We start from the raw sequence: 21,101 nt of genomic DNA on the forward strand, positions 1-21,101 counted from the left end.
CTAGGAGTTGACACCGATGCGTGTATTTAATGATCATACCACTTCTTTCCCTGAAATTCAGCAGAAAGCGATTCGAGGTTCATTTAGCAGCTGATATCAGGGCGAGACCGAGCACATGCGTAGCAAAACTCGGGGGTTTGGTCCTCGGTGGAAGTAGGTCTATCTTCAGCGCCCCATATGGAGCTGCCGCAGAAGGTGCACTGGGACTTTTCGGCTGGTCCTTCAGAGGCTTGAAGTTTGTTTGCAGTCCTGGTCACATTCAACATTACGCCAGGATATTTTTCACCCTGAGTTTGGACATATCGCATCATCAACTCATCAATAGACAGGTTCTTTGTTAGTGTGTTTTCGGACGGCGGTTCATCTGGCAGGATCATCCGGGACAGCTCTGGGAAGAAGCTGGCGTAATTACGCAGTTCGACCGTGAACAAGTCGCGCAAAGCGAAGTTGAATTCCAACCCAGAGGGAGACATGCCGTCCGATACTTGCCATGTCAACGAAGAGCCACGTCCTTTCGCGACGTTTGCGAGAGTCTTCGCGGCAAGCGTAGTATCTGAATCTCCCCATAGGATAGTCTTCGCGCCAACTTCATTCGCGATAGCAACAATAAGTCTGTTCATGAGGGCACCGTCCACGTCAGCCTTCGATGTGGCGGAGTCGATCGAGGACCGGAACGCATTCAGGCGCTCCTTATGCGATAGAGAGGGATTATCCGTAAATTTCGCGCTGGCGAACTGAGCCATCGTCTGCTGCATATCGGGGACATGTTCGAATATATCGTGGAAGGGGATTCGGGTAAAAGTGCAAAGCGGGAAGAGCTTTTGCGCCAGATCGAAGCCCTCATCATGCGCCGGCTCCGACGAGGAGATAGTCGAGGGGTCTATGATGAGCACGTGGAGATCGAATCCTGGTGGTGGGTGGGATTTGGAGCGCTGAACTCGCACTTGGTCGTGTAGCAAATGCAGCAGAACTGACGAGGAGAGGCCGTAAGAGAGGGGAACCAGGATTTTGTATTCTCCAGTTTTTGGAAGATCCCTCCGTAGACGATATTTCTCCGTGCGCCGAAACACCTTGTAACCGACGACTCGTTTATAGCAATCTCTGTTTAAAACCGAAGAAAATGTCTATTGTCAGTTCTTTCACCCCACTTCCGGAGTAGGTCGACGGAGGAACGCACATGCATACTCGACGTTTGCGGAGGGTCAAAGTGGACTCGACCTCGCGACAGTCCAAGCAAGGATCTAACAATTCCATTCCGGGCATCTTTCTTTGATTTTTCAAATCCTTCCTTTCCCTGGCGCATAAAGTTGTGGCGCAAAAAGCATCGAGGTCGGTGAAGAAAAGAAGCCAAGGCAGAATTCTCTCGGCGGTGCGACGACGGGCTTAGATAATTCCTGGCGGGACAGTCAACACGCGGCTTCCCCGGTTTGTAGCCACGACTGCTCCTCCGAAAGTGACAGGCTGACGCATATCGGCTCACGGCATCGATTTATACCGTGGTCGTTGGATATTTTTCTTAACTCGCTATCGTGATATCTTCTTATTCCTTATCCTCTCTTATCCTTCTTATGACCCTGGTCCGGTGAACAATCCTTCTCGCGCTCGGTAACTCCGGAGCCTACCTGGTAGCACCTGGTTAGCTCCTATTTCACGATCACGATGAAGGGCTGGCTCCAGACTCTGGGCTTAACTGCCCTGCTGGCAGGACGAGCGCTTGCAAATGAAATTGAATTGGTGCGCCGACATACCCTGAGAGACTAACCGTTAGATTGTCTAACCGTTGCGTGCTTTTCAGACACAAGATGAAGCCCATCGGCAACGGTGCTCGGGGATGTACAGCCGCAAGGCTTGGGGCGGACAGGTTGATCCTTTCATATTGACCAAGTTCGTCTCTGAGTCGGCCGGCGATAGCGATGGCCTCGTCAGTATGGTAATCTTTGAATGGAGCGATGAGGCTTTGATTGGGAGGTTGGTGTCGGACGACGCCGAGGTACGCTCCGAACAACCTACGATTGACTTCCGATTTCGCTTATAAGTGCATTGTAGGAGAAAGAGACAATCTGCGATGAAGCTAGTGTACGAGCGAAGCTATGTAAAGAAGAAGAAATCGGCTCCTTTATCCTCGCCGCCAACGCGACCGACGCCTCCCTATTCCCGATCATGTCCAAAGCGATAAACTTGAATAAACCGGAACCGATCAATTATCCGATAAAGAAAACTGGCTTCTACTGCGTGAGCACGTATGGATTCTCTGGAAAGGACTATAAAGCGGTGGTCGAGTTTAGGAATGCGTATGGAGAACTTCCGGCTGCGCAAATCGCCAAACTACCATTCTATGGCGGCCTTACCATTGTCTACGCTGTGGTTGGAATGTATGGATTCTCGCTTTGCCACTCGCTCATCGAAGATATGTACTGATGTGAGACAGTTTCTGGGCTTTCCTATATGTGCAAAACCGACACGATATTTGTGAGCGATAACCCCCAATGTTGTGTTTAGAAAGACTCTAACCCCCGACAGTGCCCGTGCAGAACTACATAACCGCTATCTTGGTCTTCTTGATCGTCGAACAGTTGATGACTTGGGGCTTCTACGGTAGGTCATCGTCTGAAATCATAACCGCATTTCGATCCACTAACCGCTCCCAGATTATCAAAATAGGAATGGTCTAAATATGGGTGCAAAAGCACTGATGGTCATTGTTGCAGTCCTCAATGCCGGAAGAAACGCCTTCTCATTCTTCCTCCTTTTGATCGTCTGTATGGGCTATGGTGTTGTCAAGCCCTCCCTCGGCCGCACCATGGTTTATGTCCGCATCCTCGCTATAACCCACTTTGTTTTCGCCGTGATCTATGCTGTAGCAAGTCTATCGATTACGCCCGACAGTGCTGGACCCCTTGTCCTTCTGATTGTGCTTCCGCTCGCCGGTACATTGACTGCCTTCTATGTGTGGACGTTGAACTCGTTGAATGCCACCATGAAGGACCTGGTTGACCGAAAGCAGAAGGTGAAAGCTATGATGTACAAGAAGCTGTGGTGGTGCATTCTGGGTAGCATTATGGTGATCTTCGGGTTCTTCTTCATCAACTCGATCGTCTTTGCTGGTCGCAGCGAGGCGAGCTTCGTGCCGGACCACTGGAAGACTCGATGGTTTGTGCTGGACGGCTGGCTCAACCTCGTCTACCTGTTCGACATTGGCTTCGTTGCCTATCTGTGGCGACCTACCGCCAACAACCGACGATTCGCCATGAGTGACGAGGTACGTACAGAAACTCTTATTTTCACAGCTCATACTGACGACTTGGCCAGCTTGCCCAAGACGACGACGGCTTCGAGATTCGGTCCTTCGGTAGCGCGTTGGATGAGGAAGACGTTCTTGCTGACACCGAACAGCATCCGTCTGAGCAGCGCCGTGACCTCTCGCCTGTTCCTCCCAAGCCCGTTCCTTCTGCCCCGCGCCAACGGGAGTCTTTGGACGGAGAGACGATTTTCGCTGTCGGTGAAGATGGCGACAAATGGACGGATGACGAGGATGAATCACCAAAGAACTCCGGCGAGCACCAACGACTCACCGGCAAGGACAGGGATTAAAAGCTTGATTTTCCTCCTATGCCACAGAATGATTTCCTATTGGTGGTGGATGACACCACGTCATGGTTGCAACGCCTACATCACTTTGTACTGATACCTGAGGGCCACCGAACCCCATTCTCAATGAAGCGGAGGAATTGAACTGCTTTCTCTGTCAACCTTGGCAGACAGGCATCGGAAAGGCGTTCGGCCTGTTGGCTTTTTGTGTTGTATCTTTCGTTTTTATGTTCTCTAGCTACGCAGATCCTTTTAGATGACGAGAGATGAAGTGCCGCTCTCATAATGTAAATTTTCGCAATATCCGTCGCCTGCCTTACATGTTTAACGACACTAGATTTAGGAAGACTAGGCTGTTCATTGAGTAATTACGAAGGTACTAGAATCTGTCAGGCGCATTCTTACCCATTTAGGTTTAAATCATGACCTGGAATGATGACTCAAGGCTGTCAGTGGGGAATGTAGAAAGACCAGACCAGAGGTCTTTCTGTTTGTGATCATACCAACAACAAACCTACAAGCACCATTCCATACTTCACTCTAACCTATTTCTTCCTCTTCTACTTCCCTCAATCCCTCCCCCTCCCTCCTCTCTCTACATCCCCCCTCTCTAATATATATATATATCCATCCAACCAAACCCCACCACCAACCAACCCAACAATGTCAAACACGACCGATCCTCCACCCCCACCACCCACCTCACCACCCGAACTCACAACCTCGCTCATCACCCGCTGCAACACACTCCTCTCCGAGCTCGACGCCTTCCAATCCTTAGTCGCCTCTACGCAACGAAACCCCCAAATCGTCGAGGCCCGATCTCTTCGCTCAAACGTCCTCTCGGAACTCCGCACGCTCGAGAAATTGACGGATCGGGTTCGCGTGGCCAGCGCGAACGCGGACGCACACGATGACGACAACGTCGACGCCGACGCCGACGCCGAGATCCAGAAATGGCTCCTGCACGCGCTGCGATCCTCGAATTTGCCGTTCTACGAGACGGTGTGGACGATAGCGAAGAGGTCGTGTTCGGGGCTTGTCGCGTTTGGGAAGCGGTTCTATTGGGATGGCGAGAGCAAGGAGGGAGGCGAGATAGAGGGGAAAGACAAGACCAATGCCAAAGCTCAAACCAAGGGCAAGGGCAACGGGGGCAAGGATAAACGGAAGAGTGTCTATGTGGATATCGTGGCGGATGATGGGGAGGAGTGGGTGAAGGTGTCGACGATCTCGGAGACGAGGCTATTGTTTGAGATGGCGAAGAAGGGGTGGGAGGCTGATTCGGAAGACGGGTCCGATGGGGAAGAGGGCGAAGGAGGACGGACGATCTTGCAGAATTTCAACGACGGTGCGGGCCGTGACAGTGACGATGATGACGAGGATGAGATCGAATTGGTCAAGTTGGCTGGGGACATGAGGAAGGCTGCCAACGTTACAAGGGTGAACTACAAGCATCCTCGGCTACGCATGGTGATTCCGAAGATCGAGGAAGGGGAAAGTCCGGAAATCGACAATTTGCTGAAGGTAATACGGAGCCATGGAGTCGTAGTGGATTGCGGGGAGGGCAGTCTGGGGTCGTCTTCAGAAGAAGAGACCAACCCTGAAGATGTGCTTGCGAAAGATCTCCGTCGACTTCTGCCTACCCCGTTCAAACGGTTTACGTCCCTATTGAATGTGGATTGTACACTGTTGCTTGCAATCGTTTCAGATGTGTCATATTTCAAGAAGATACCCCCGTCTCCGTCACTCCATAGAGCCATCCTGCGCCAGCTCGAAGTGGAAAGCCAGCGGCCATTGCTTACCACAGAGCTTTGGCCCGCCATGGGCGCGCACGAGTTGGTGTGTACCAGCGAGGCGGCTAAACGGATGCGTGATATTGTCGACGTGATTGGCACCGATACCGAAAAGAGACGGGCAGAGATTGTGATGGCCGATCCGCCATTCAACGACCGCGACGCAAAGGCCCTTATTCATGACCTCCAACAACTTTCGGACTATGAAATCCCACCACATTGGAAGCTGCCGATAAACATAGTGGATGCCAATACTGTGATAGACGCGGCGAAAAACAACGGCCAATTGCCTCCGGTAGCCCACCAGGTATCTGACATACTGTCCGATATCAACTATAGCGTCTTCTTGTACGGGTGGGCCACCGGAATGACAACGATATCCAGTAATCGAACAGTGGTCAAGCAGATCGAAGCCACAGTGGAAAAGCAAAGGAACGGCGATGAAAATCTGGAGGGACCGCAGATATGGGTCTGTGACACGGCCAGGAGTTTAGTGGGTAAAGAAAGGGGCCGAAAAGACTAAGAAATGGTTCCCTGAGTTCAATCATAGAAAAGGCATCCCGTACGGCGGAGATGGAGGGGTCGTTTCTCAATAATGGATAGTGCAAGTTATAGGCAACATCGAACAATCCGCATGGCGAGCGAAAACAAGATTTGAGATTACCGCGGTTCGCAAGTTGGTGCCCTAAGTTAAACCCTGTTTACTTCTCGGATGGCTGGTAGCTGTTATCCGGAAGCCAAAAGGTCAATTCTTTATCGGCAGAAGCGAAGAAATTGTATCTGGGATTGTACTCAATCACAGCGGTCCGGCCGCGATTGGGTAATCTGCATGCTGGCTGCAACAGGCCATTGGCATCGGGAGACTGCTGCGTGTCCCAGACAAGAACGTCGTGCTGATCGCCCGAACCTCCGAACACAAAGCGACCGTCAGGTGAAAAGCAAGCGTCGCCCTGTCCGAGAGGCTTGCCTGTAGTCGAAACCGGGGCCGCTCTACCAGGTGAGCCGTTTTTGCCAACCAAGAAAGCCTTGATGGTGCCCTCGAATGCATCGAGAACGAAGTGGCCGTGGTAATCAGTTCCAACAAGCAGGTACTTGCCGTCGTTAGAAAATTCAAGACGGGTCCAGGCCCTTCCACGGGTGGATGGAGTGTATCTCTCCTCGTAGGGGGCCAGATCAAAAGTCGAGAACGGAGCCTTGTCATAATTGCGGAAGTCATAGAGGAGGATCGAGGACGTGGACTGCGTAGCGATCGCAATGACAGAGGCAGAAGGGTCAAACGCCACAAGATATGGAGTGGCAAGCTTCAGTTTTCCTTGCATGTTCCTCGAGTTCAGGTCCCAGACCGCAATGGTGTCGTCTTTGGAACAAGAGATGAAGGAGTCGCTGCCAGGAGAGACGGCCAGAGAGGTCACCTTATCCGTATGACCGGAAAAGTAGCGGACATATCCCTCATTGTGGAGATTGAGCAATCTCAAGGAGTCTTAAGCAGCATTAGTAGAGAACAATAACATAGGAAGCAAACTGTGGACAGTGTGGCATGTGGAACATACCGTCGACCTTTGTGCTAGCATGAAGAACCTGACGCGAATGGTGTGTGAACCTGGCCAGGTGGGCACCGTACTTCTTGCTGGGAACCGACTTGGTCATTTTGCCCTCTTTGATATCGAAGATTTGGATGGTTTCGTCATCCCCGGATGCCACCAGGTGTTCGCCCTGGTCGTCGAAATCAAGAGAGGTTACATATTTGGAGCTTTCTGGTTTCTGTCGATTGAAGGCCTGAAAATCATCAGTCCAGCTCGGCTAAGGACATGACAAGCAAAAAGAGCCGTGTACAAACCCTGTTGGGACGAAAGCTACGAATAATGTCCGACACCTTCTGCGTCTGTAGCTGTTGGGGAGCCTGAGGCTGCTGAGACGGCTGCGACGCTGCCTGACCTGGCGGCTGGCTGTCCCCCATGACTGACTAAATTAAAGGATACAGCGAAAGAGCGAGGGTTGCATAAGTCAAAGAAGCCTATATCTAGTGAAGCTGAAGTGAAGCTTATAAGTCTTCTCGATGACTATGCCCGGGAAGTTCCTCCGTAGTGAAGGAGGGAAGCTTCTAGGTATGAACGGCAGAATGAGGCAAACGCGATCTGCCTAATTCCAATTCACGCGTTTGACATGGTCTAGCCTCATCGGGCCAAGACCAGGGCCGACCGGGATCGGCCGAGGGGATGATCCGCTCCGACGGCTAGACTCGGTTGACCGCCCGACGTCGGAGGTATGACCAATCACCGCCCGTGGAATCCAATCGGCGAAGCTTAGCCAGATCACTCAGCGCAAGCTTACGAGGAAATGCTACTTCTTACACCTCCGATCTGACTCTTCATTCTCTTTGTACAGTTGGACCACCCTCTTTCAACAGTCGGTCAGGGCTAGGCCATTCATTTGCGACACTCTCCACTCTACTGTATTTTGTTTCTGTCCATTGAAGTTAATCCTCCTCTGTCGCCGACGATTTTGCGCTTTCCGCCGTTGACCGGGGCTTTCGTTCGATAAACCATGTCTACCACCACAGGGTAAGATTCGACAACGAAGCATAGATCAGGGAAGAAATTTGGCTAACCCGGTTGTCACCTACAGAGCATTCATTGCGGGCGGAATTGCAGCATGCGGTGCGGTCACAGTCACCCACAGTTTTGAAACGGTGAAGATTCGGTGCGAAATACTCTATCACTGAGCGCATACCATTGTTCGCCTTCCTCGTCTGACGATTGTATCATTGGCAGCCTACAACTACAGGGTGAATTGCAAGCAAAGGCCGATGCGGCCAAAAAATACAGAGGTGTGGGGCACGCCGTCAAGGTTATCCTACAAAACGAGGGCCCCAAGGGGTTATTTAGGGGCATTGGTGTTGCTGTATGTCATGAATGCGCATAGTGGCAGGTTGGTGGCTGACCGATCGAACCTAGTATATATATCAAATCCTGCTCAACGGCTGCCGTCTAGGGTTCTATGAACCCGTGCGTACGACGCTCACCTCGGCCATCTACAAGGACCCGCAAGTCCAGTCCCTGGGTATCAATGTTCTTGCCGGCGCTTCGTCGGGTATCATTGGTGCTGCCGCCGGCTCGCCATTCTTCTTGGTCAAGACTCGTCTCCAGTCCTACTCTCCGTTCCTCCCCGTCGGCACGCAGCACAACTACCGCAACTCATTCGACGGTCTGCGCAAGATCTACACTACCGAGGGTGTGAATGGACTGTACCGAGGCGTAGGCGCAGCCATGGTGCGGACCGGATTCGGTAGCTCTGTGCAGTTGCCGACCTACTTCTTTGCCAAACGACGTCTCACGCGGCACTTGGGCATGGAAGAAGGCCCGGCTCTTCACTTGGCCAGCAGCACGGCCTCCGGATTTGTCGTCTGCTGTGTCATGCACCCCCCAGGTATGCTCTACGATGCTTCTTGAAAGCGAACCGTCCTGCTAATCAGTGTTGTTTTCTTAGATACCATCATGTCCCGAATGTATAACCAGACCGGTAACCTGTACAAGGGCGTTTTCGATTGCTTGTACAAGACTATCCGTACGGAGGGTCTGCTTGCCATTTACAAGGGCTATTTCGCTCACTTGGCCCGTATTCTACCCCACACTGTGAGCTATCCCCGACTCAAACAGCCCATCCCGAACCGATGACTGACTGTAGTTGCAGATTTTGACCCTCTCCCTTGCCGAACAAACCAACCGATTTATGCGGAAGGTCGAGGACCGAGTTCTCTCCGACGATATGAAGTCACGTATATAAACGAACAGGACGGGATTTCCATAGCATGTATAAGAGAGGGTGAAGTCCTTGATTTGGTCTTTGGCTAGTCGAATACCCGGACAATGGTACATACGAGGCGTTTGAACTTGGGTTGTGTCGTCACATCACTATAGAGAATTTTGTACATAGGAAAGAATACTACATTTAGACTGCATGATATGACCTGCAACCTGTGCATATAATATTGGACCTAGCAATCTGAGAATCCAGGGCGCTGCATCGCGTTCCAGGGGTAGAGAAATCTGTCGCGTGGGGTATGGTGCGTTTAACATGACACTTCACAATTGACTTAGGTCAATCGCAAAAAAGAATGTGTCTACACTCCTTTGAAAGACCCAAGGGGATATGAGAAAAACAGACACCCGCACAGAAAGATACAACTCTGGAGTCAGGCCTCAATACACGCTCAATTCCACACCGACGCGTCTCTGTTTACGATGTCATCATCGACCGCGGATCTGGAAGAAGAGAAACGAAACGAATATAGACTCCACAGAGGAGCCCAGGCCCAGACGCTAAACGTCAGCCGCAAGAAATCCCTGAGAGATTAAACCCGTAAATCCGAGGTGGGTGCCTGGAATAGGCAGAAGGAGCCACTCTACCCGTCGCGTCGCGTGCTGCAAGGGCAAGGCTCTGTGTTCCGTCGGAGGAACACTAGCTTATTCGATCATTATCAAACCTCCATTCTGGGCCATCGCGGTGGAGGTGAGTGGATAGGTTTCATTTGTCAGGTTGGAGATCTTATTACTGAGGACTTTTCTGACTAGTAGGTGAAGGGCTCCAGAGTCTCCAGGAGGCGCGTGTACTCACTCCATAGCGATAGAATACGAAGTGCAATAGGAACGGTCACAGGTAACACGGTAACACACCAAGACCTGCACCACGCGTTCACACTATCTAGAATAATTGTTGAGTGCACTAAACATCAAACCTACCAGGGAGTCATCGTCCATGGGTAGGCCGAGTTAGATCGACGGCGCAGGGAGAGATGAAATCTCATCAGATAAGATTAAATGGCCTCTGCTGGGCGACGCGACATACTCCGGTGCACTCGGCAACACCCTCGCTGGGAATCCAGGTCGTATGTGGGGATTAGGCACATACTTGAGAAGTTTGATCTTGCAGTGGGGAATCCAAACACCGGATGGGAGGAAACAGCAGTGGTCTGAGGCTCTGACCCAATAGACGATGTTGTTGTCCTGCCGGGGAGAAGCGTGAGACGCGACCGGCAGCAGGGAGACTCCGCCAGCCAGAGGCGCGCCAAATCACGTGCAGCGTGACTTAGCCCGTCGCGCTAGTGACCGCGCTCCTCGTCCCAAGCAAGTATTTCTTCGCCCGGTTCGCCCTCTCCATCTGCCCATTCTTTCTTCATCCCATTCTCCCTGCTTCAAAGTCTGGCGTGCCTCTGTGTCAGTGTGATCAATTCGTCTGCCCTTTGCATTCTATAAACCCTTCAGACACTGTCCACCATGTCTACACAGTTCACTCCCTCCAAGCAGGTACGTGAAGTCATATGTCGCCTCTCGCGGTCGACGCGTCTCTGGCCGTGTTCAAGCTAACAATGTACCTTTCAATAGGCTGCTTCCTCTCTTGAGAACCTCAAGATGAATGACTCGCCCGTCAAGAAGCTCGACTTCGAATCTGTTGGCAAGGAGAACGTGCCTTCGTCCACTCCCGCCGTCGACGTGACCGCCACCAAGCCTGTGGCGGAACAGCCTACCGAAACCTCGATTGTTGCTGCTATCAAGGAGATGGAGGCTCAGGAACCTTTGCTTCAAGAAAACCCCAACCGTTTCGTCCTCTTCCCAATCAAGTACCATGAGGTAAGTCGACACGTCCCATACGCGTCACGCGTAAATTGATTTTTCCCGCACCCATCCGAATGGTCCATGAATCACCCCCACTATCAAACAATCTCCGCTAACCTGTCGTCTCCTCCCATTAGATCTGGCAAATGTACAAGAAGGCCGAGGCCTCCTTCTGGACCGCCGAAGAAATTGATCTGTCGAAGGATCTGCACGACTGGAACAACCGCCTGAACGAGGATGAGCGTTACTTCATCTCTCACGTTCTTGCCTTCTTCGCCGCCTCGGACGGCATTGTCAACGAGAACCTACTAGAGCGCTTCAGCGGAGAGGTGCAGGTTCCCGAGGCTCGCTGTTTCTATGGATTCCAGATCATGATTGAGAACATCCACTCGGAAACCTACTCTCTTTTGATCGACACCTACATCAAGGAGCCCAAGCAGCGCACCTACCTCTTCGATGCTATTGATACCAGTACGTGTGATCGCCCCGCATTAACAATACACGGATTGCTAACATATTCCAAAAGTTCCCTGCATCAAAAGGAAGGCCGAATGGGCCATCCGATGGATTAATGACCAGCAGTCGACCTTCGGCTCTCGTCTCGTCGCTTTCGCCGCCGTTGAGGGTATCTTCTTCTCTGGATCCTTCGCCTCCATCTTCTGGCTGAAGAAGCGTGGCCTGATGCCTGGTCTCACTTTCTCCAACGAGCTGATCTCTCGTGACGAGGGTCTCCACACTGACTTCGCCTGCTTGTTGTTTTCTCACCTCAACAACCGCCCCAGCAAGCAGGTTGTGGAGGACATTATCGTCGAGGCTGTCTCTATTGAGAAGGAGTTCTTGACCGACGCCCTTCCCTGCGCCCTTCTTGGCATGAACTCCAACCTGATGTGCCAGTACATCGAGTTCGTGGCTGACCGTCTCCTGGTGGCCCTCGGCAACTCGAAGTACTTCAACGCCACCAACCCCTTCGACTTCATGGAGTCGATCTCCCTGGCTGGCAAGACCAACTTCTTCGAGAAGCGTGTTGGTGACTACCAGAAGGCCGGTGTGATGGCAAGCACCAAGAAGGATGCCGCCCAGGACGAGACCAAGACCGGTAACGGTGGTCTCTCGTTCGACGAGGACTTTTAGACTGATGTTACACGATTATACCCGGCCTGGTGGACGGCCATTGGATACGAGCTAATTTGTTTTCCTTCTGTTTTATTACCCCTTGTTTTGTTTTCTCGTTCTTTTTGCTGCGGTGCTACTGATTTATGAGGTTTTCGAGGGATGCGCATGGGTCTGGCGTTTGAAAGGCGGGAACTATTGAACGTATTAATGTCTCATCACATTCGATACGTCCTTGTATGGAATGCAATGAATGGTGGACTGTATTTAAATGAATAGGATATCATTGTACATTCGAGTTGGATATTTGCATTTCTTGTTTGAATAGTCTAGAATAAAGTGATTTATGAATACTCTTTTTCCTACAGCCTTTGAATCCATTGCAGAGGCAGCTGACTTGCTTCAATCCTTTCATATTGAGGAATAATTTTGTTTTTATATACAAGACATATCATTAAGTGTCATCTACTAAATGTTGGCTCCTAGGTGTATCCAGGTCATCAGAGGGAGAAAGGCAGTCCAGTCCCGCCCACACAGTCCGTCGAACTGAACGGTAAGAGAAAAAACAAGCAAAGATAGAGAAGATAGACGACGTTGGCGCACTTTTTCCCACTCCCGACCACCCAGCCCTGAGATATGCCGATCACTAAAGCCATTGTGTGGTATCTGTATCCCGTCCAGTTGTGCGTAACCGGAGACTCAAGGGTCAAGGCGCGTCAATATCCACGCTCAAGCATTATGCTCCCGAATGCCATCACCGCAAAAAAATGACCGATATCATATCCGTATGTGCGTGCGTGAAAGAAGCCTCCCCCCTCACCTCTTACCCTTACCACCCTTCTTCTTCGATTTCCCACCCTTGTTATTCGACTCGGTCTTGGCCGCAGGTGCGGCAGCGGCGGCCGCCGTCAGCGTAGCAGTCCCATCCTCAGGAGCATCTGCCATCTCAACGTCAGCGGCCGGAGCAACAGCAGCGCCGAGACCCAAACTAGCAACATCTGCGCCCCCGGCCAGCTTCCCCAGACTTGTGATCAAGCGACCGACCTCGGCAGCCTTGTTGGTGCGATACTTCAGACAGAGGCCCGCCGAGGGGTTGAATGTTTTCAACGTCAGCGTGGCAACTGGCGTCGTCGAGGTCTGAGGTTGGGATTGGGGATCGGTGGGGGCAGAGTCTGTCGTGGATGTAGGTTTGGATTTAGGTTTGTGTGAAGGGAAGCTGTATTTCGTTGTGATTCGGGTCTAGAATTGCTGGTTAGTAAATCTGGCTCGTGTCCTGGATGGCTGGCTGGCTGGTTGGTTGGTCCTTCTTGGGGAGGATAGGTAAGAACGTACGGTGTCCGGGTATGCTTCGAGTAACAAGGCGGATTGTTCCAGGTAGGCCTGGGGGGTGGGAAGATACGGCATGACGTAGGTGTTTATCGTGTCTGAGATGGGAGCGTCAATCGGGCGGAGGATGGATTGTGGAATTGGCTGGCGCTCGCTGGTCGGTTGGTTTGGAGCGACTTTGCATCTGCCATCTTGTTTAGAAAGGCGGTGGGTGAATTTCGTGATGGTGCGTGGTGTTTTTGCACGGGGTCGTGGCTTTAGGCATGTCGGTATCTTCCGTCTGTTCATCTCCAAGCCATCTTCCGTTTCTGTCTTCATTCATGCATTCATTGGTATTCACGAATATTTGTGCGAGTCATGTTACTATCAGTATATATGTTACTTATTTCTTCTCACAATGTTTAATCTAATTTTGTCAATTGATCATCAAAAACTACTGCCATAAACAGCGTCAGTAGTGCGGTGCAACTATATATTCTTCAGTCTACATCGACCGTGCTCTGTTTAAATCGTGCCACACAATGACTCTTCATTATTCCCGAGATAAAACCTAAGGAGTTCAGCATTTTCTATCCGAAATATGTCGCGAAAAAAGCGATCACACCCTGATAATCAGGATGAACCTTAGAGACTGGAGACGTCCAAGCCCCGGAGACGCATCCCTTGCTGTAAGTGAAGAGTGCGCTCACAGCCTTAAGATTCTACTGCCAAGGAAATCACAGGCTAAGCTAACATGAACAATATCAATTGATAGTTGCACCTAACATGGACAGTGACAATCTCCCGATAATGAAACCATGCGACCTCCGTTCCTTAATAAAATACCGAGGCATGCCGGTAGCCAGAGCTCTTGATTGACACAAGTCAGCTAGTTAGTAGGCGTCCCGCCAAAAAAGAATTAACCAGCGAGAAATCAATCGCTGCAGTATCAATTCAGACGAGGGCCTAAGATATTACAGATCCTTACTCTAACTGTGAAAAAAGGCGAGGCTCATGGGAGGCATGTGTCATTATGGCAAATGAAGAAGAAGTCTGAGGACGAATGGTTGCTCGAAGCTGGGTGAGATATCGCCCGTCTTTACGAGGCTGCAATAGGGAGGGAGATTTTCATCTCACTATCTCGCCATAACTTGCCTCGATTCAAGGTATACGAGGTCCGAATGTTTCTAGTGCAACCTTTTAGGTCAACTTTTCGAACCAGTTAGCTATGCAGCACGCATCACGGATTTCATCTGTATCGAGGCTACTTTTTCGTTTCCCCGGACCAATCCCACGCAAATGACGCCTGATAACGCAGTGTTTGTCCAATCCGCGTGAAACGAGAATCATATTAGACCATCTAGTCATCACGTCCCCAGGCCTTGAACCATACAAACTTTCTGATTGCTCACATCCAGGGGCAACGATCATGAAGGTTTTTCGGGTTCATACTCACTAATTTGTGCTGCTTGCCAGAATGAGTATTGATTTACTGTCGATAATTCAGCTAACTTGCGCGCAAACTCTCTCCTTCTGGACATTTGTAGACATATTTCTCAGCTTGCCGTCATCATCCGCTTATACATCGACAGGCGAATGATATTAGAGGCAGATACATGGGCATGAATGCATAAGAATGGGGTACATCCAGCGGGTGAGAATCTCGGCTTTTGAACGGCAGTTTATTTCGACACAAGATCTGTTGGTTTTAAAAGTTAAAACTGCTAGAATGATCAAGAACGGATGGGCGTTCCGGAAGGCAGAAATCCCGATGGGTCAATGTTGCGTCAAGCACTTGGAACTCCTCCCTCGCATATTCTGATCGGACACTGCTCCCGGTATCTGGAAATTGAGCTGTTCTCTTATGTCCGTTTTTCATAATGGTCTATAGAGCTCGCCGAAGGCAGCAGTTGGACCGGGTGGCGAATGCGTGCGACTCTCCACAATGCTGGCCCCTGCTATGGTCATCACTAACGAGACGATCAGGTGCGAACCGTGTAAGAAAAGAAAAACCAAGTGCTCTGGAAGGAACCCATGCGAGCCCTGCGTCGCACGTCAGGTAGAATGCATCTTCCGTGAGGCCGAGAAGAAGGTCCTGGTTTCCGAAAGGTAACCCTTGCTCGTAGCTCTTGATAACAAGTCGCGGAGATTATTGACTGGAAAATGTTAGCTATTTGCGAAAGCTGCGGGATTTCTATACAACTGTGTATAACAGGGAAGAACAGAGACTAGCCCTGGAGGCTGATTTACATGTTTCGTCGAGAGATGTTCTGCATTAGATCCGTCATACACCGTGAAGAAGTCTAGAAAGTTGATATGCCTTTAATCTAGCGAGTGCAACTGGGGAAGAGCAAATCACAAATCCTCTAGTTTCCATGACGTCGTTTTATCTCAAAGATACTTCGGGACATTACCATATGTCGAGGCTTCAATCCCTTCTGAATGGCCCGTGTTAATGCATGAAGGATTCTGCGGCCCATCATCCACGTGGTCATTTTCCCAGCGCATATTCCTACTACTGAAAAATGAGTTCCCCGATTTTCCAGCCCCAGATCTTCCATTTCACATTGATGAAAGCACGTGGGAGCTGAAATAGAGCCGTTCTAGCCTCAACTCTTCGATGCTAGAAGGACTCCCTTCCCTGAGCGATTCTCTCTACCTTCTCAACGCCGTCAAATTCCATTCGTATCATATGCTATTTCTCTTTGATGAGGATGAATTTGTGCCTCATTTGCATGAGCTTTACGAAAGGGGAATTGAGAAAGCCAAGGAAATACCTTTAGGGTTCGTCCAATACCTGCTGATAGTTGCTCTTGCAAAAGCCCTTCTAACAGCGTCAAGGGGTCACAGGACACCTCCCGGAGCAGCATTCTTCGAGCGCGCAATGTCCCTCATGCCAGATTTTTTGGGATTACATCGCCATCCTAATCTAGGAATGCAAGTCCTGTATCTGACGGGATTTTATCTGATATCAGTGGATATGAAGGATGGCGCATATGCTTACGTGTGTGAGCCCTTCCTTGAATAAATTAGAGTCAATAAACAAACGACGCCCACGATATGGCAACTCATAGATAGGTCAAGCTCTACGGATGTGCATTATTGAGGGTCTGTATCGAGACTCTCCTGATGACTTCTTCGGGATCAAGTTCGCAAACCAATGCCGAAATATTTGGTGGACAATGTACATACTCGAGCGCCAGATTTCGGCCATGATTGGGGCTCCCTGCTCTGTTCAAGATGCTGAGGTTACGTGCTCTCTGCCTGTGGCCTACGATAACTCGGAAATGGCTCGCGTTCTGACCATGCACGCTAAATTCATCTTGAACTGTATGTCTTTGATCCATTTTCTCTCAGGATTCAAGGCGACCCACTGTTAAGACAAGCAAGCTTATTGCCTCTAAGCTGTTTATACGGCGGACATTCGACGACGACGGACCTTCATATCAACCGTGCAATTGGTCATCAGGGATATGGCGTATATTCTGCGGGACCTTGATTATCTCTTTACAAACACGGCACATCCATCTCTGCGTACAGTCTCAACTATGTCGAGCCATCTGTATCTGAGGTACCATCAGGTATGTCTTACCTGGAGTTTAAGAGATTTTTATGTGCATGATAACTGAAAGGTGGAGAAAGTGTATCATTCAGGTCAGAATCTGGCGAGGTTGAGGATCGGAGGGCTGTTCCGATGCAGATCATACCTTCCCAATAAAAATGAATCTCATACTCTCTTGATAATCAGGCCCCCTCACCAACAGCCCCATCACCTACATACCTGCATACATACAGCCTCTATCTGATATCCAAGATCACTTCAGAATGTTCTCCCTCCCCTCCCCGAAGTCTATCAAATTCTCTGTACCCTCTCGCGCTCAGAATGCCGTCACTTCCTCAGCGTCCTCACAGCCGCCCTGAACCTCTTCTCAACAGAGGCCACAACCTCCCAGGATGAAAAGCTCCTCCACCAACCCCTGCGCAGCGACATCGTCAACAAAAACAAAGACACAACCCTGTTCATGCCATGCTCGGACACTAACAACACGGGCATCAAAATCATCACACTGCCCGCGAAGCAGGGTACCGCAGGCGTGAACCTCGTCTTCTCGCCGACAGGACAAATGCTCGGTCTTGTTGGCGCGTCGCAGATTACTGCTTTCCGCACCGCATTGGCAACGATGTACCTATTCGTACGGGTCTCTCATATCCCGAAACGACGGATCAAGGTGTTCGGGTCCGGAAAGCAGGTGGAGTGATTGATTCGATTGGATCTCCTTCTGGTCGGGGAGGAAGTCGGCAGCATTACGGCGATTAACAGAAGACGAAAGAGATTGGATGAACTTGAGAAGGGTGTGCTGAGTGGGCTACGTCCGGTCAATGAAAATGTGGCGTTCCGACTTATCGCGAAGGAAGACACCCCTGACTACGAAGGCGTGCTGCAAGAGGAGCTGGGCGCCTCCGATGCGATCTTCTGCTGCACCCCGTCCACAGAGCCCCTGTTCTCTTTCTCCGCGCTTAAGAAGTCTCCCAAAAGTCGGTTTATTTCGCTGATTGGGTCGTACAAACCGCATATGATGGAGATCGATACGGAGACTCTACTGTCGGGAGGAGGTAAGGTATTTGTGGATACGAAGGAAGCGTGTCTGGAAGAGTCGGGAGAGCTGATTGATGCAAATTTAACGGAGAAAGACCTGATTGAGATCGGAGAGCACCTGGGTAATGGGGGATCAGTTTATCCTGAAGGAAATGTCGTGTTGAAGTGTGTTGGCATGGGATTGATGGACCTTGTTAGTAGTCGATTGGCGCTAGATCTGACAGGGAAGAAGGGCCTGGGACAGGAGGTTCACGGATTCTAGAACTACGAAAATACTTGATAGGTGTATCTTGCCATAACAGGATACTCGGTTATGTTTACAGCGAGATAGCCTTCGTCTGTATCCACCATAGACTTGCAACCGGAAGGGTGTCCCGGCGTGGCGGATCCCGCAAGGAGGCAGCGTAATCTTCCAACCACCCTTAACCTCATTATGATCCTTGAGTCCGAGGAGAAATATCTTATCTAATCTGTTCATCTGGGGACAACAGCATTATTTGTCAAGGAAATGTGTTACGGCAATCTTGCCCGGAACCCCCCTCCGGAGCGAGGCTTGGCTATCCTAGGAAAGACTATGGGACTGCGTTGCCTATCATTGATGGTCAAGGTAACTGCATGCCTCTTCTTACTTATATTGGGATACTATTATCCACTTTTCTGATGAAAATTCGCAGGTCCTCTTCCCCATACCCAGGATATACCGGATGGAGGGCCCGACGACTACCCCATATTTGCGGGGGTTTGCCACTGTGAATGGGGCTTATCATGATAGACATTTTCCATTGCTGTTTTATGCGATGTTATGATTAAGGATTGGTCATGCTTGGACGGTTTCCTTAAGACGAAAGTTCCCATATAACACTGTGTTCCCGGGGATCGTTCTGCCACCAATCTCCTCTCCCGCAACAAAACGCCATTATGGAACGGCCTTCACTAGATGTCAATGCTACTCATAACGATGATATTCAGCCCTTTGATGATGATGAGAGAAAGGCTGTCGAGCTCGAAACGCCGCCCCAGGCAGACCCGTTTGGTGACGAAGGTGAATGTAGAAGTCAAATATCGCGTTATGAGCTGGTGGTAAGTTAACCTTCCTGGATAGATGAGCACTTGGCTAATGGTTCAGGCAATATGGAATAAGTGAGCATCATTTAAATTCTATAAAAAGACTCGAGCTAATTCAAACCAGTGATGATTGCACAGAACATTCCCTTGGCGACTCTCGGCATCGTCCCGTACGTTGGAACGCCTGTAATATAACACAACCACTAACTCTCATTCAGATCCATGATCTTGATTCTAGGTCTATCTGGAATGTCATGGTATACTGCAATCATCATTGGTCAGTTCAAGGCACGAAACCCTCAGGTTCACAGCATGGCCGATGCTGGCGAGATACTCTTGTGCCGATTTGGACGGGAGCTGCTAGGGCTGGGCCAACTGTTCCTTCTGATTTTCATTGTGGCTAGTCATATCCTGACATTCTCGGTGCTGATGAACGAGCTTACCAACCACGGTGCTTGCACAATTGTCTTTGGCGTGGTAGGACTGGTCATCAGCTTTATCGGTGCTCTTCCGCGCACGATGGAAAAAGTTTATTGGATTTCACTGTCATGTATGTGATTAGCGGTATCTCGACTACTTTTGGAAAGCTATACTGACAAGACCAGCATTTGCTAGCATCTTTATCGCCACCCTTGTCACGATGACCACCATTGCTGTCCAACGGTCGGGTCCCGCTCAGATTGATATTGTCACTAGCATACATTTTTCTAAAGCATTTCTCGCCGTTACCAACATCGTCTTCGCGTACAGTATGTTGATAACACTGTGCCACTGGATGCCGGGTCTCATGCTAATTGAATAGTCGCTCACGTTGCGTTCTTCGGCTACATTTCTGAGATAGAGAATCTGCGCGACTACCCCAAGGCATTGGCCATGCTTCAGATAACGGATACCTGCATGTATATTGTCGCGGCGGTAGTGATCTGTGTTTATGCTGGTCCAGGTGTTTCATCGCCAGCGCTGAGCTCTGCCGGGCCTTTGATGAAAAAGATTGCCTACGGTCTTGCTATTCCAACGGTAAGTCAATGCCATAGCCATTTGAGATATCTTTCTATAAGGATTCGCTTCACATTCGCGTTCTTGAATAACCGTTAAGCTAGGTTATCTTCTCCGGAGTCGTGGTTGGACACGTTGCCTGCAAGTATATCTACGTGCGTATTTTCCGTGGATCACCGCACATGCATAACCGCGGCCTTATTTCTGTTGGGTCGTGGGTAGCCATTGTTTTGGTTATCTGGGTGGTAGCCTGGGTTATTGCCGAGTCGATACCCGTCTTCAATGATCTTTTGAGTCTTATAGTACGTTGTATGCCCGCATGCTGCCGTTCGAGTGCTAACATAACTCAAGAGTTCCCTGTTCGGTAGCTAGCTCAGCTGTAAGTATTCAATATTCCTCTCTTTTCCTAGACTCAGCTAAAACTGATGAATCTATCTAGATGGACTCTCTGCTATCTTCTGGCTGGCAATGAATAAGGGTCTTTATCTTTCCTCGCCGAAGAAGATTTGCCTTACCGTGATGAATTTCATCATCCTGGGCATTGCGTGCGCTATTTTAAGTTTCCTTTCTTCCAAGCTTGGAAACAATGTATTGATCTCTTTAGTGCGGGCTGGGACTCTATGTCTCTGGAAAATCGATCAACGCTCGAAGTCTTCTAGCTGGACCTGCGCAAATAATGCTAGATAGATGTTGTTTGTGGTGTGACGGATAACTTAAGATTGAACAGACAATGAAATAGTGATGTGATGTAAAGCATTATATATGATTGAGGAAAATGACGAATGATCGCTACCCATAGAATTAGATTACCTCAGATAGGGCAACAGCCGTACTGCCACGCACCCAAGGATCGGCTCGGATGCGCTCCCGACGGCTAAATCAAAGCACCTTTTGCCACTCACACCCACGACTTTTCCACCTTCCAACTGCCATCCTGAATCTGACCATCCCACCAACCTCGCTAATGAAGCACCAATCAAACAACGCGCCTAGACCTTGTCGTCCCGTTTGATCTGTCGAAGCGTTTTTAATCCC

The 21,101-nt window shown here is 50.0% G+C and overlaps 9 protein-coding genes across 9 annotated transcripts; 6 read left to right on the forward strand and 3 right to left on the reverse strand.

Annotated features, from left to right (window-relative positions):
• Positions 1 to 83: 83 nt before the first annotated feature.
• Positions 84 to 1,263, reverse strand: KD926_003654 (uncharacterized protein; the record flags this gene model as incomplete). The annotated part of the gene is made up of 2 exons (XM_053097670.1): positions 84 to 1,101; positions 1,178 to 1,263. 2 exons carry the CDS (start codon positions 1,261 to 1,263, stop codon positions 84 to 86), a joined length of 1,104 nt encoding a protein of 367 aa, XP_052958484.1.
• Positions 1,264 to 1,659: 396 nt separating this feature from the next.
• Positions 1,660 to 3,591, forward strand: KD926_003655 (putative integral membrane protein (Ptm1); the record flags this gene model as incomplete). The annotated part of the gene is made up of 7 exons (XM_053097671.1): positions 1,660 to 1,734; positions 1,796 to 1,990; positions 2,047 to 2,372; positions 2,429 to 2,469; positions 2,521 to 2,595; positions 2,649 to 3,259; positions 3,310 to 3,591. The coding sequence occupies 7 exons, from the start codon at positions 1,660 to 1,662 to the stop codon at positions 3,589 to 3,591; spliced, it is 1,605 nt and encodes a 534-aa protein (XP_052958485.1).
• Positions 3,592 to 4,251: 660 nt separating this feature from the next.
• On the forward strand, positions 4,252 to 5,904 carry KD926_003656 (uncharacterized protein; the record flags this gene model as incomplete). The annotated part of the gene is made up of 1 exon (XM_053097672.1): positions 4,252 to 5,904. One exon carries the CDS (start codon positions 4,252 to 4,254, stop codon positions 5,902 to 5,904), a length of 1,653 nt encoding a protein of 550 aa, XP_052958486.1.
• Positions 5,905 to 6,082: 178 nt separating this feature from the next.
• Positions 6,083 to 7,338, reverse strand: KD926_003657 (WD-repeat containing protein SWD2; the record flags this gene model as incomplete). Its single annotated transcript, XM_053097676.1, has 3 exons — positions 6,083 to 6,861; positions 6,932 to 7,157; positions 7,219 to 7,338. 3 exons carry the CDS (start codon positions 7,336 to 7,338, stop codon positions 6,083 to 6,085), a joined length of 1,125 nt encoding a protein of 374 aa, XP_052958487.1.
• Positions 7,339 to 7,925: 587 nt separating this feature from the next.
• Positions 7,926 to 9,164, forward strand: KD926_003658 (putative mitochondrial oxaloacetate transporter (Oac); the record flags this gene model as incomplete). Its single annotated transcript, XM_053097677.1, has 6 exons — positions 7,926 to 7,942; positions 8,007 to 8,081; positions 8,153 to 8,282; positions 8,336 to 8,807; positions 8,868 to 9,013; positions 9,072 to 9,164. The coding sequence occupies 6 exons, from the start codon at positions 7,926 to 7,928 to the stop codon at positions 9,162 to 9,164; spliced, it is 933 nt and encodes a 310-aa protein (XP_052958488.1).
• A 1,490-nt stretch (positions 9,165 to 10,654) lies between these two features.
• On the forward strand, positions 10,655 to 12,124 carry KD926_003659 (ribonucleotide-diphosphate reductase subunit RNR2; the record flags this gene model as incomplete). Its single annotated transcript, XM_053097678.1, has 4 exons — positions 10,655 to 10,684; positions 10,763 to 11,008; positions 11,131 to 11,464; positions 11,520 to 12,124. The coding sequence occupies 4 exons, from the start codon at positions 10,655 to 10,657 to the stop codon at positions 12,122 to 12,124; spliced, it is 1,215 nt and encodes a 404-aa protein (XP_052958489.1).
• A 795-nt stretch (positions 12,125 to 12,919) lies between these two features.
• On the reverse strand, positions 12,920 to 13,507 carry KD926_003660 (SRP9/SRP21 family protein; the record flags this gene model as incomplete). Its single annotated transcript, XM_053097679.1, has 2 exons — positions 12,920 to 13,342; positions 13,436 to 13,507. The coding sequence occupies 2 exons, from the start codon at positions 13,505 to 13,507 to the stop codon at positions 12,920 to 12,922; spliced, it is 495 nt and encodes a 164-aa protein (XP_052958490.1).
• A 2,521-nt stretch (positions 13,508 to 16,028) lies between these two features.
• Positions 16,029 to 18,267, forward strand: KD926_003661 (uncharacterized protein; the record flags this gene model as incomplete). Its single annotated transcript, XM_053097680.1, has 6 exons — positions 16,029 to 16,192; positions 16,250 to 16,412; positions 16,483 to 16,738; positions 16,814 to 16,989; positions 17,233 to 17,639; positions 17,730 to 18,267. The coding sequence occupies 6 exons, from the start codon at positions 16,029 to 16,031 to the stop codon at positions 18,265 to 18,267; spliced, it is 1,704 nt and encodes a 567-aa protein (XP_052958491.1).
• Positions 18,268 to 18,923: 656 nt separating this feature from the next.
• KD926_003662 (uncharacterized protein) lies at positions 18,924 to 20,438 on the forward strand (the record flags this gene model as incomplete). Its single annotated transcript, XM_053097681.1, has 7 exons — positions 18,924 to 19,047; positions 19,195 to 19,240; positions 19,289 to 19,620; positions 19,676 to 19,819; positions 19,873 to 20,087; positions 20,171 to 20,368; positions 20,418 to 20,438. The coding sequence occupies 7 exons, from the start codon at positions 18,924 to 18,926 to the stop codon at positions 20,436 to 20,438; spliced, it is 1,080 nt and encodes a 359-aa protein (XP_052958492.1).
• Positions 20,439 to 21,101: the final 663 nt, after the last annotated feature.

Source organism: Aspergillus affinis (assembly GCF_023601865.1).
Source record: "Aspergillus affinis strain CMG 70 chromosome Unknown NODE_18_length_386147_cov_86_015627, whole genome shotgun sequence".
In the NCBI taxonomy this organism is placed as follows: domain Eukaryota; kingdom Fungi; phylum Ascomycota; class Eurotiomycetes; order Eurotiales; family Aspergillaceae; genus Aspergillus; species Aspergillus affinis.